This window comes from Aulonocara stuartgranti (genome assembly GCF_965226115.1).
Source record: "Aulonocara stuartgranti genome assembly, chromosome: 15".
In the NCBI taxonomy this organism is placed as follows: Eukaryota; Metazoa; Chordata; class Actinopteri; order Cichliformes; family Cichlidae; genus Aulonocara; species Aulonocara stuartgranti.
In genome coordinates, this window is record NC_138951.1 from 12,238,139 (window position 1) to 12,252,284 (window position 14,146).

Genomic DNA, 14,146 nt, shown 5'->3' on the forward strand with positions numbered 1-14,146 from the left:
TTTTTTTAATGAATCTCTCAAATTCAGGCAACTTTGGTTTTGATAGAGAGAGAGGCACCGAAGAAACACTGAGTTTACCAATACAAATGCTGCAGTTAAAGACACGTGCAAAATTACAATCACCATTTTCAGTTGGAGATTTGCCTTTCAATGCCCCTTACAGCCCCAGAAATGTAACTTCTGGTGCAAGGTGGTGGCTTGTCGCCTGGGGTCTCTGTGACGGAAGAAAAAAAAGAAGAGATTGAAATATTTATCATTTCTGAAAGGAAGAAAAATATTTGTGATTGTAATAGACTCTCATATGGTAACAGCTGAAGGACTAACTCCTGCGGTGGTGATCCTTCTTCTACTTTAATCAACCTGAAGGAAATGATGAGAGAGGAAGTGATTACAGAAACACCCCGTCTCTATACCTCCAGGATCTCTGTCCTGAGTAGATAAGCCCCTCCTGTTGCTAATTTCCAGCAGAAAAGCAGGAAATGTGACAGTGTAGTTTTCCGCTTCCATAAACAAGCTGACTGTCAGAGTTAGCTGCCAGCCCTGCGAGCGTCTGGGCTGAGTCTCCTTTTGAGGAAGTCGGACGTTACTGACAGGGAAAGTGAGCAAAGGAGAAGAGGGAGAAAGTAGGGGGAACAGGAAAAGAGACGGGACAGAAAGACAGGAAAACCCATCATAAAAAAGGACAGGAAAGAATTGACAGGAGAGAAGGGAGAAGACGAGGAACAGACAGACTGAACTGAGCTTCAGTCTCTCTTCCTCTCCTTTGACAAAGCAGATTAAGTCATGGCTGCGAACAACACAAATTTCCTTCTGGAAATGCTTCAGCCTGCCGACGTTGGTGAGTTTTCTGAGTTTTCTTTCTCTTTTAGCTGGTGTGTTTCATGTGGTTGCTCTGATTGGTGCCTTCAGGAATTCAAGCTTGGATCGCCTCCTAGAATAGATGTAATATGCGGGCCTGGTGCCTTTTTGAACCAAGCTTTATCATCCAAATTTGAATATTCAAAGAAACCTTTTCAGACTTCTAAGAATGCTCGATCTGTTTGGTGCTCATCTAAGGAGCGTGGAAAGAAAAGCGACTGGACTTCTTTAAGTTTCTTGAGGACGTTTCACCTTTCATCCGAGAATCTTCTTCTGTTCTAAAACCAAATGGTGGAGAGTCCCAGGTATTTAAGCCCTAGTGGGAGTTTTCCCTTAAGAGGGTACTTGACCCACTATTGATCAGGTGCCTCATCAAATGAACAAAGGTGTAGGTCATTATCTGAGTTTTAAGGTGAAACCTCACCCTATCATGTGACCTACTGAATCAATGTTAATGTCAATCCAGTCACTTTTCTTTCTAAGCTCCTTAGATTACCATAACCTGGATGACTGAGAACCTACACAGACATACTTGCTGCTGATGTTTTCTTTTTTTCAGTTTTCCCTAATGGTATTTCCAGATGACTTTTTACTAGCGTCTGCCCTCCATTTTCCAAAATTAGAGAAAAAAAAACTTGTGGAAATGTGGTCTAGTAACAAAGCAGGTTCAAACTTTTTGAACATTTTATTAAGGGGAACCCGATTTCTTTTCCTGGCATAAGTCCAGTGGTATTTGTCTCATCTGCTACATTCTCTTCCTTCTCTCAAGCATGCTCAGTTGGCTTTATCCAAGGCAAAGTAGCACAGAGCAAGAATATGTCAACAGCTTTTCATTTTTTGTCTGTGTGTGCGTGTGTGGAAATGAAACTCAGTTGGTTTGTTTTCTCCAAGACGCTCAATCTGTTAAACACAGGCAGAGGAAAGCCTATTATTATTTTGTCAAGGGCCACCATATTTCAAGACACGTCTGGCAATTCTCAGTTTCTTCCTAGCACACATTAAATCCCTTGCATTCACAGTGGATTATTAAAAAAAAGACCATAACGGATATTTAGATGCACTGCATGTGCATAAGAGCAGTGAGGATGTATAACTTCACCAAAGCTGAAAAACCCTCCAACCTGTGCATTAATTGACTGTGTGGATCCAGAAGGATATTTAGATCCAAATTAATTTCTGATGTTGTATTGAGAGCATCAAAAAATGTATCTAAATGTATCTTTTTGTCAATTTTATATGCATTTGTAGAAATATTAACTGGTTGTTCCACACTTGCCACACAGAACTGCAAGCAAGTATTTGTGATACCTGGTAATCAGTCTTTCACATCACTGTGGTGGAATTTTGGCAAACTCTTCTTTGCAGAATTGTTTTAATTCAGCCACAGTGGAGGATTTTCCAGCATCAATGGCCTTTTTAAGGTCATGTCAAAAAAGACTCAATGGGATTTAAGTCAAGACTTTGACCAGGCCACTCCAAAGCCTACATTTTTGTTTTTGTCTATTCAGAGGTGGGCCTGCTGATGTGTTTTAGATCACTGTTCTGCTGCATAGCCCAAGTGTACTTGAGCTTTAGGGCATGAACTGATGGCCAGACATTCTCCTTTAGAATTTTATTTTACTGTTGGTGTGGTGATCTTTTTATGAAATGATGTGTTAGTTGTATGCCAGATGTAAAGGTACTCAAGCCTTCAAGAAATCTTGGGGATCACCAAGATGTTTTTTGGCAGTGCAAGACAAGCCTTTGTGTTCTTTTTGGTCACCAGTGGTTTTCTCCTTGGAACTCTCTCTTGGATGCCATTTTTGCCAAGTCATGAATTCTAAGTGTAACTGAGACATGTGAACCCTGCAGCTCTTTAGATTTTGTCCTGGTTATTTTCTGACCTCCTTCCATAAGTTATGTATGTGCGCTTGGACTAATTTCGGTAGGCCGGACACTCATAGGAAGGTTCACCGCTGTTCCAAGTTCAGATTCCCAGCCTTAAAGCTTTAGAAATGGCTTTATAACCCTTTCCAGACTGATAGATATCAATGACTTTGATTCTCAGCTGTTTCTTTAGATCTTGGCACGATGTGCTGTCTTCTGAAATCTTTTAGCCTGCTTCACTTTGTCAGGCAGGTTCTATTTAAGTAATTCTTTGATACAACAGGTCTGGCAGTAATCAAACCTAAGAGTGGCTTGTGAAACTGAAGTGAACTTCTGAAAAAATTTGGCTAATCACAGTTCATTCATGATTTCACACAGGGAATCATGAATTAACTGATTAATAATAAAATGATGGTTTAATAAATTAAACCATAATTTAAAACTGCATTTTATACTTACTCAGGTTATCTTTGTCTAATATTACAATTTCATTTAATGATTTAAAGCATATAAACAAAGAAGAAAGCAGGAAAGGGAGCAAACACTTTTTCACAGACTTGTAATGGGAATATTTGCGATATAAAAAAGATACTACAGCACAGATCATTTTATAATGATCCTTTTTTAAATGGTATGCTTCTCTCTTCACAGACCACCTGATTATAGCTTTCTGTGCTTCTGTGGCAGTGGGCCTTCTCTTGGGCGCCCTAGTTTATGTGATGCTTACTTGGTTTTCCCGACACAAAGCAGGCTCTGCCAGCATCACCCGCCGCCCGCATCGCCGCTCGCACACTTCTTCCCGCCATCGTCCAGGCTTTAACCGCAGCAGCAGCTATGACCGGCGAAGCAACAACAGCTTAGTGACAGCTGCTTTCACCTTTCACCGCCAGACTTCCTCTCAAGATCACTTTGACGCAATGGCGCATAAATCCAGCTTCAGGGGCTCCACCTTCCACCCGCTCCTCCAGTGCAGCCAAATTGCAAGAGAGGCAGAGGAGGGGAGCCAAACCACACTGCCACGTACACCACCTCTGACTACATCAACTGGATCAGCTCAAAGCGTAGCCCAGCCAGCTGCCACCCCACCAAGACCAGAGTCATTTTGGGGGAACAGTGTCAGAGGTCTTCATGCTACGCAGACCCCACCTCCAGCTTATGAGAGCATAATCAGAGCTTATCAGGAAACCCGAACCTAAGAGGAGTGAAAGCAGCACTGGCTGATACTAATTGGGAGATGAATGGATTTCCAAACTGGACTAAATCTATAATGATTTTTATGATCAGGTGGAGCTGGAGTGGAGAAAACAAAGAGGCCAAGCTCAGCTAAGTGCCCTGCTTAACACAATAACTTCCTGAAATTACATAATTTTTAGCAAATCTGCTATATATTTATAAACATATTTGCCTTTCATCATTAGATACTTTTATACAAAAAAAGAAATTGTAAAAAGTTATTTGAATGGTGTTGCATCCTGTCAATGGTGATTATTTATAATGTAAGGCAAGACATATGCTTTCTCCGTGCAGGTCGTATAATAACTATGCAAGAAAAGATGTAATGATTGTACACGTGAAGCTTAAAAGATAAATAAAAAGTGTGTGTAAGCCTGTAGTTAATAAAGTGCATTAGACTATTTGATGTTTTATCAAATTCATGATGAAAACTTGGTTAAATGGACCTGATGTTTTTTATTTTCTGAATCACATATTCAAGATGATTTTGTTTATGTGTTTGCATGAACAGCACTTGCGAATGTGACATGTGAGAAAATGTGGGCATTAGGTATAAGAATTTTTGTTCTGTATGTTTTGAATGTATTTTACTGGACTCTGCTCTTAAGTTAATGCAATAAAGCAAGACTCAAAAAGGCTTTTCAGTGCAGACATTTTGGTCTGCAACAGGTCTGGAGGGACTCGGCAGGACAACCATTTCTTCACATAAGCTGACACAAAATATATAAAAAAAAAGTGAATAATTCTTCCAATAAGGCCTCTGGGTATAAAGAAAGGATACTGAGCAATCTCAAAATGTAATGGGTTCTGTCCTTTACCACTCCACCTATAGCTACTTTCAGCTGCTCCCTTGGTACAAGCACAAATGGGCTTTTAATCTCCAGCTAAAACTGAACCAGTGACCTTTTGCATGGCAAGCAAATGTCTGAACCATTGTACTATGAACTGCTACTATGTTGATTTTCATGAAACCTCTCCAGCACACTTCATAAAAGTCAAGGTAGTCACCTTACAATGCAGTTCAACCTAGCACTCACTCAAATATGAGCTACCAACAGTTCAAGACTATAGTGTTGTTCCACAGTAATGCACTCTAGAGCAAAAAAAAGCCAGAATACAATAATAGTAATAGCTGTGTTAGACTGCTATATTTACAGTGCAGCTGTGCTGTCATTTTTATTACTGTCCTAACTGTTGTTTCCTGAAGAAGGAACTTGTGTACAACAGTAAAGTTTGAAAGGTGAAGGACACAATCCCTACAGAGCTCTTAAACTTTACAGGACCAAACGATGAGCAGCACTCGTAATGGCAAAACACATAATCGCTAAGGTATTTACAGCTGACTAAAGCCAGACAGAAAAATAATAATAAAAGCTAACCTAAAACTTAAAATTTTTAAACAATGCAAACTAAAAACTAAACCGAAACAAACAAACCTACTATGGAAACTAAATTAATTAGTTTACCACATTTAATACACACAAAAAAGAACTATACAACCAAATCTAAAAACATGACTCCAAAATGCCAAACTCTTAGCACAATTTTACTGGTCTCACTCAAATATCATTATAAATCCAAGATTTGCACATTTCTGACACACAAATCCATTATTCAACACGCTTTTTTCACCTACAAAACACTGGCCTTCAAAAGGCAACACAATCATTACCAGTTCCTCTCACTCGTCATGCACCTCCTCAAACTCAACTAGAAGAACAATTCAGTCATGTGTCAGAGTATAAAAGAGGCCTCAAGTGTAGAAGAGGAAGACTAGCAGGCAGCGGAGGCCATCGTGGACGAGGAGGAAGAGGAAGGCTCAGCCATGCCAATATTTCCAGTGAAATGTGTGCAGCTGCTCAGTGGGACATTTTGTATTATAGTAACCAATAAATACTTTTTGTATCTCTGCACTGATTTTCTTGGCAATGTTTCTCACTGTACTAACATTACATGGTGGAATTACTGAGTTTTGCCATATACTACATGAAACAGGTAACACTGGTGTTGAGATATATGTAGAACTGTAAATGCTATATTTGGACAAAACTCCCTACACTTCACCAGAACAAGAAAAAATAAACTTACTCTTACACATTTGCATGGATTTAAATATGTAGCTTCATGGCCAAAAATACACAAATAATTTTTATAGTAGTTTCCTGAATTTCTGAATTTGGTTTTTGATGTTCTGTAGGAATGTAAAGGTATGTGCGTGTTGTTTTGGTTAAAGAAATCAGTTTTGAGAAGAAAGAACAATGTTTTGAGTTGTGTTTAAGTTTTTAAAAGTTTTATGATATGTTAAAAATGCAAATAAAATGTAAAAAACATGTAATAACAAATATGTTACTGCATGTAAAAAATACACTTCTGTTTAGATAGATATATTTTGCTCTTTTTGTCAGACCTTCCCACAGATGTCCTCCTATATATATTTTTGTCTTGTACTTATGGAAAAGAGTTGTAGAAAAGACATTACTGGTTTTAGTTCTAATAACATTTTGTCAAATTTTCACTTTAAATAAATCTGGTACATATTTGACTGAGAAAGAGAAAGGAGGTCAAACTCATTTTAAACTGTGAGCCAGATACAGCACACTTTGATCTTAAGTGGGCCAGACCAATGAAACTCTTCTTTCTGTCCGTTCATAATGGGTTATTCGATTATTGAATATTATCTTAATATTTGACAAAGAAGCACAATTTCAACAGAACATCTCAGTTTTTTTCTACATAATAAAGATTCATCCACTGCTGTAGTGAATGAAAGAAATCTATATGTATGAGAATTAAATTGTAAGAAATAAACGTGTAAAATTACAGAAAAGGTTCTGGTAGCTATATCTTTGTCAATCCTGTGATTACAAAACACAAAGTTTTTGTTTATTCACAGAACACGTCCTTTATTTGTATCCATTGTTAAAAAAAACCATTAATTTCTGTAGTGAAGAAAAGGAACTTTTCTGATATATTTTTTTTTATTATCTGTTACCTAATTACTTAGGTGTGGCCACATAGGAGGTATTTAGCAGTAAAGATAAATCTGTGATACAAAATTATATTAAAAGTCAAACTAAAACAGACTCTCTTCGCATTTCCTAAAGCTGTCCAGTGAGGCCCGATTGGAGTGTTCATCAGCTTATTTCTGGCCCCTGTGCCTTATATTTGACACCCCTCCTCTAACCCATCTATTCTTATCAGTTTGCTGATATTGCCAAATTTCACATCCATAAATTGCAGTTCTCCAATAAGAAGCCACACTTCCCTATTTTCATGAATGGAAATTAAACTTTATGTGACCACAATTTATCCTTCCCGCAACAAGAAGGCTATAAACATTTTTGATTTTATAATATCGCATTGTAACAGTATTACCGTCTTTATTTGATGCCTCTCTTACTCTCGCCCCTCCTCTTCCCCCCCGTGACATATTTACTTTTTACACTGTCGTTTTTGCGTAATCTTGCAGTTCACACACCGAACCTCTAAAGCGGTCAATAAAAAAAAAACTGTTGCAGTGGATGACGTATTATTTGTGGGACAAATTTATGTTGTGTTTATTTACACCGGCTGCAGTCTTGGAGGACGTTATCGTAGTTCTTTTAAAACGTGTCCATCGATAAATACGGTAAACTCGCTTATCAGAAATGGACATTAATCCACTACATGTCCACCGGGTTACTCCATTAGCCGTTTGGGTGCCTTGCACAGAGCTAGAACAATCATAGCCAAATGCTAACTAATCTCCACCAAGTTAGTGGCAGCTAAGGCTTCATTTAGCTTCACCCGGATTACGTTTGGGTGTTCATGCCAGCTTTGGCTTTATGGCGGAGACTTACCGGTGTTTATGTTATTTACTCAAGTAATTTTAGCCCAGCTGTCAGTTACACCCATCTGTGTGGCTAGCTAACGTTTAGCTAATGGTCTTTGATTATATTAATGCTTTAGATTAGTTCACCATTAGCACTGTCACGAGTTAAATGTTAGCACTGCTAAGTGTTTAAACTGACATGATAACATTAAATGTAATTATCGGGTCGTTTTTGCGTTGACATACCGTTATGTGCCTTATCAGACACTGTCCTCACGTCTGTGACTTGGTCAGATAGGTTGGACAGACAGCAGTCTGGTTAACACACGCACATCTGGGAGGGCACACAGGGGAAGGATGTCCGCAGCCGCTCTGCGCTGGATCCGTTGTCGGAGGCTGAGCACAGCTGGGCCGCCTAGTGTGAAGAAAGTGCTTCAGTGGAAAGATTTAAGTAAGTTATTAGACAAATCAGCAATCTTGTACAATAAATTTCAATAAACACGTTGAAAATAAAGATCTTCCTCTTCGCTGGCATTTAGGGAAAGTTGCTAAAGTAACTGGCGCAGTTGTCTTGGGGTAAGCTACATTATTAAAAGAATGATTTATGCAGCGTGTGAGAGAAGAATGATCTCTGTCCCATAGCTTATTAAACATGCTCCTTTCTGCAGGGGCTGTCTTTTTATTACTTATGAGGTGATAGCCTTGGATAAGGCTGTGACCATTGACACTAGTGCAATTCTTCAGGAGAAGAACAAGTCGTACATCTATCTGAGGGCCACTCCTTCAGATGAAAAAGACAACCTAACTGGAGGTAATTAATGCTATCCTAAACAACCTCATGGGTAACATGACACATTATATATCTTTTGTTGCTGGACTCAGTCACAACTTTTCACCAAACCCTGGCTGGTGTTTGTAGGACAATCCCAGAATAAACAGTACATTTATAAATGCATCACAGAGTCTCATATTTGATGTTTTTGCCTGTTGTACGACTGTGTTTGTAGTTCTACATTTTCTCACTGCATCAAAATATTCACATTCTGTTTCTACATACCTCCATCTAGTGTCGGACGTATTTTGGGACGAATTACACGTTTTGTTGTGAAAATACACAAGGTCAAATGTAGCATCTCCCATTTGGCATTGCAGTATTTCTTCTTGTACTAAATCTGTCATTTTAACCTCTTTTGCTGTATAAATTATTTATATATTTCCACTAGCCTATAAATGTAGTAAGACCTGTTTAGATTTTTAATTTAAATTTACTGGGTTTTGGACATGTTCCTTCTTCCCTACTGTGGGAGGGCATTATCTGACAAATATGCTGAGTGGCCCCATTTTGTTCTTGTATGAGAAAGTGTTGTTGAGTTTTTTATGTTCAGTGGGGCAGTGACATCTGCCTTCATTCTTCCTGTCTTCCCTTTCCTGCCAGGACTTTGGGCCATTTGGTGTTGGGTGATTTTACTTCCTCGACCTTTTTAGTGGAAGCTTTCACAATCAACTTATAAACTCAAATATAAGCGGCTTGACTATGCCGAAACATATGATCATGATCATTTTAAGCAGTAATCACTCATAATGCGCTACTTCACTTTTAACTTAAAATAAATACATGTGAACTTAACACACAACAGTATAGCAGGGAATGTGTTTAGGCTTTCGGGGAGGTGCAAATGCTATAAGGATGAGATGGATTTATAGTGAAAGATAAAAAACAGAATCTTTATTATAAAAATGGAAATATAAATTAATCTGACTCAAATTTGATTAATTAGCCACCTCTACAGGGAAGCATTTCTAAATGGTTTCTGTTGTCTTTATAATGTTATAGAAATGCAGTTCTAAATTTTGTCAAGAGAGTAGTGGCTAGTTGTTTTTTTCTGCATCTCTTCCAGGACTTACACACAAAGCAAGGAGGGAACTTCATAAAGCAGCAAGACGGTTTGTGGAAATATCCTCGAGGCTTTTACTGCAATCACTCGATGGTAAGAAACTAACAAACACCAATTCACCAATAACATAGACAGATACACGATAATGCCCCTAATATTTTTTGAACTGAAAAGTATTATTGCCAATAGCAGGGCAAGTGTTTATGCTCAGAAAACTGTAGTCATTTAGTCAATTTTATGTGACATATGTGCACAGAGACCAAAGGAAACACCTGCCTTTGCACATGCACATCCTGTTTTGAATGCCACATAGCTTTTACAGTGGTGTGGATCTTGTAAAAGTGAGTGGAATAAACAAGTCTGAGATTTTTTGTTTTGTTTTTAGCCACCTGTAGTTTTAAATCCGCAGACAAAAAGTTACATTCACTTTTGTTTACTTTAACCTTTTACAAATTAATAGCTGCCAAATTGATGACACAAGTTTCACTCCTGCAAGGTTTGTACTGTAGCTCATTAGCTCTTGTAGTAATCTACTAAAAGGTGGTGCAGTAGACACTAGTAGTTAACCTTTTAGTTGTAGTTAGAATTGCTAAAAGGTCCAGTTAGAGGAATTAGTAGAACACGTCTCCACTTTTATTTTGTAAATGTTCAGACGGTCAGTTTGTTCCGTAATTTTGTGTCTTAGAGCACTTCAGTCATGTGGATGCTGACCCACATGAGGTGGCATTGTGGGTCCTGCTGAAGAAGACACAGTCAGCTAACAAAGCCATCAGACTAGAGGCTGTTCAGGAGCTTGCAGGCAATCACCACTGGCATGGTAAAGGACCCTAAAAGTTTCCTGTCACGTTAATTTGATACACAACAGAGACCTGCTCTGGTCTTAGATCACACCTGTTTTGAATAATCCAGATTACCAGTACCAGACGGCAGCCCAGGTTATAGACCATCGGACAGCAGTGGGCTTGGCCCGGATGCCTCAGGTAGACCTGAGGTTTTTCCGTCACCCACCTGCACTGCCTGATTTGGAGGAGGTACTCAAATCTACTTTTTAGGATAGTTACCATTTGAATGCCTACCTCACAGATGTGCTGTGATCTTCTCAGGGTTTGTCAGCGGAGGACGGACTGAGGCAGCTTTTGGCATCTCTGCCTCAAACTGAGGTGGACAAATGTGTTCGGTACTTTACCTCACTGGCCCTGAGAGAGAGCACTCAGTCCTTGGCAGCACAAAGGGTAACAATCACAGATGTACACATACATGTACAGTCATTAGGAAGGCCAGGTCTAAAACTAAAAACAGTCACTGGGATGTGATAAAGAAAAAAAGAAGAAGCTAGTTTCTATATCCTGTCATTAACACGTGCGCTTCATTGTTCAGGGTGGTCTGTGGAGTTTTGGTGGCAATGGGCTGCCTTATGCCCAGAGCCTTACCTCTGTTCCTTCTGAGAAGGTGGAGTCCTTCTGTCTGCAGGCACTGGTACAGCACTCAAAGGTAATCATCATCATTGTGCATCCAAAGGTGATTTAGTCTGGAGTCGGTGGCTTGATTATTTACTTACTACTCATTGTGGTCATTGTAGCAGTGTATTAAGGTCAATTCTATGCGCCCGCTGTCTGGATGTTGCCTTGTGGTTAATACTTTGTGATCTGCAGGTAAGGAGCCACTGTGACCACATAGTTGCCAACGGAGGTCTACAGCTTCTCCAGAGGGTTTATCAGCTCAGAACAGACTCTATGAAGATTCAGAGGAACATTGTTCGCATCATCGGAAACCTGGCTCTCAATGAAGGTGCCCATCAGGCCATAGCCCAGTCCGGTAAGTCTGTAACTAATCTGAATAAACTGGAGACAGCTCTGATTATGTGTAATCCTGACTGGGTGCGCTAAAGATGTTATGAAAGTAAGGTCTAAAATATATGTTGTGCTTGTTTCAATTAGAGATTCGATTTTCACCATCACAAAAAATGTGTTTACTTTTATAGTTATCCACCCCAACTTATAAATTTTATCGTACTCCTCACACTTTCCTGTTTTTTTCCCCCTACTTTACCCATAAAACACTTGCAGGCTGGGTGTCTGTCCTGGCTGAGATGATGCAGTGCCCTCACATCATGCAGGCGTCTCACGCAGCTCGCGCTCTTGCAAACCTGGACAGGGAGACAGTAAAAGAGAAATACCCAGATGGCGTCTATATCCTGCACCCACAAACACGTAGCAAGTAGGAAAACAAATTCAGTTATTACATAATGCATTAACGTCATATTATTTTATTGTTATAACCCAACCGTCATCTTTGACAATGTTTTCAATTTCCAGTCAGCCAATCAAAGCAGACGTGCTGTTCATCCACGGGATTCTAGGGGCAGCTTTTAAGACGTGGAGGCAGAAGGACCGCAATGCATTAGAGGAAGAGGAGGCAGCCAAACGCGAAGATGACTATACAGAGTGCTGGCCAAAGGTAACAAAGACACCTAATTCCTCTCATTACATTAATGGATTGTTTCAGTGTTTTCCAGTGTTTCTGAGGTCTCACACAGCTTAAGATTTATCTCAGTGTTCTTCCGTGTTGTTTTATCACTGTTTATTGTCAGTCATGGTTGGCTGCTGACTGTCCAAATCTTAGAGTGCTGTCGGTGGAGTATGACAGTCATCTAAGTGACTGGATGGCCCAGTGTCCTGCTGAGAATCAGAGGTAAAAAAAACAACAACTATAAGTCTGTAGTTTCTTTATAGGTCTACATGTGATTAAGGTGCTATTCTTGGTAAAATAGAATATTTTTGCAAAGTCGGGTACCCTTGGATTAATTACTCCAACAGATTAAAAAGGGTTGACTATCTGTCTCTCCAGGAAGTCTCTAGCCTACAGAAGTCAGGAGCTGCTAAAGAAGTTAAAGCTGGCGGGAGTTGGAGAAAGGCCTGTGGTCTGGGTAGCCCACAGTATGGGAGGTATTTCTCCCACATCTTTCCTTCCACAAGCATGTCGGACTTTTATGCAGATCCCTTGAATCCAATTTGAAAAACAAAAATTACTAATCTATCCTCTTGCATTTGGTTTCTCTTGCAGGACTGCTTGTAAAGAAAATGCTGCTGGATGCCTTACAGGACCCAGACATGCATGGGTTATTACAGAACACCAAAGGGATTATGTTTTATAGTGTTCCTCACTACGGCACCTTCATGGCAGAGTACTCTGTCAATGTTAGATATCTTCTCTTCCCCTCCATAGAAGTCAGAGAACTCTGTAAAGGTCAGTGAATATGATGAATTCTGCGGTCTATGGAACTCTTTCAGCATCTAATGTGAATTGATGTGTGTGTTTTAAGATTCACCAGCTCTGCGCAGCCTGAATGACAACTTCTTGAACCTGGCCAAAGAAAAGGATTTCAAGGTGCTGAGCTTTGCAGAGACTCTACCGACAAACATTGGACCCATGATCAAGATACTTGTGGTACCAACGCAGTCAGCAAGTATGTAACTCCAAATACTGTAATGTCTGAAATGTACAGCTTAAATATTAAAAAAACAACAACACATAGTTGAAGCAGTGTCTTGCGTCTCATCGTGTTGTGGTTTCAGATCTCGGGATTGGTGAGCTCATTGAAGTGGACGTAGATCACCTAAACATCTGCAAACCAGAGAGGAAGGACTCGTTTCTATACAAACGCAGCCTCCAGTTCATCCTGGACGCTCTGCAGAGCTACATCGCCCACTGACAGAAATCTATGAAAACAATGACACTGAGACCACCTGCTGTATACTTGAAATGTATACTACACTCCAAACCAAACAGAGAAATAACTGCACATTCACATAAAGCACCACAAATGCGATTGCAGTATAGCTAATTTGTGGAAACCTGTCAGTTGTGATAACGATAGCAGGGTGCGTTTTTTGTTGTTGGGGTTTTTTAAGTCATCCACTGAGATAGGTCTCTTAATGCTACATCAGCTAAGTTATAAAGAAAATAACTTATGTTTACAAGTAAATTAAGCACATTGAAATTTTATCTAGATTTCCTTTTATTTTAGATTTATTACCAGCTAATCATGGGATACACAATGCTCATTATCTACTGTATTTACTTAAAAATGCACTGACATTTTGTTGCTACTCATGCAACTCGACTTTTGACCAGAGCAAAGGTTTAAGACTTTATTTTTATATGTATTTGTTTTACTCTAACTATAGTGTGATTATCATCTTATGTGCCAAAACATACTCTTTCCCAAGCCTTACCTCAAGTGGACCTGAGTTCATACATTTAGTTCAGATTGCACATGCAGTTGTATGGGACCGATCAAGCAAATTAATTTTAATACATGTGTTTGCAGCCCCCACTGCCACTAGCAGTCCTAAATGCTGGCAATGAAATGAATAAATGTGTAACGTTTGAGGGTTTATGAGTCTATGCATTTCTATATACAAAGTACAAAATACAACAAAGTACTTGAAACATTCCTCTGGGATTTTGGCCCATATTGACA

At 39.4% G+C, this 14,146-nt stretch overlaps 2 protein-coding genes across 3 annotated transcripts; both read left to right on the top strand.

Annotated features, from left to right (window-relative positions):
* Window positions 1–487: 487 nt before the first annotated feature.
* myct1a (myc target 1a) lies at window positions 488–4,594 on the top strand. Its single transcript, XM_082506788.1, has 2 exons — window positions 488–838; window positions 3,376–4,594. The coding sequence occupies exons 1-2, from the start codon at window positions 784–786 to the stop codon at window positions 3,918–3,920; spliced, it is 600 nt and encodes a 199-aa protein (XP_082362914.1). The 5' UTR covers window positions 488–783; the 3' UTR covers window positions 3,921–4,594.
* Window positions 4,595–7,482: 2,888 nt separating this feature from the next.
* On the top strand, window positions 7,483–14,060 carry serac1 (serine active site containing 1). 2 transcript variants are annotated; one of them, XM_082506598.1, is made up of 18 exons: window positions 7,483–7,585; window positions 8,033–8,219; window positions 8,308–8,344; window positions 8,437–8,579; window positions 9,667–9,756; window positions 10,124–10,159; window positions 10,349–10,480; window positions 10,573–10,694; window positions 10,767–10,895; window positions 11,041–11,154; window positions 11,316–11,478; window positions 11,730–11,880; window positions 11,979–12,120; window positions 12,254–12,354; window positions 12,511–12,608; window positions 12,727–12,909; window positions 12,986–13,129; window positions 13,239–14,060. In XM_082506598.1, exons 2-18 carry the CDS (start codon window positions 8,126–8,128, stop codon window positions 13,373–13,375), a joined length of 2,016 nt encoding a protein of 671 aa, XP_082362724.1. In that variant the 5' UTR covers window positions 7,483–7,585; window positions 8,033–8,125; the 3' UTR covers window positions 13,376–14,060. The 2 variants fall into 2 exon arrangements, with proteins under 2 accessions (XP_082362724.1, XP_082362725.1); XM_082506599.1 differs by having other exon boundaries at window positions 8,067–8,219.
* The last annotated feature ends 86 nt before the right edge of the window (window positions 14,061–14,146 follow it).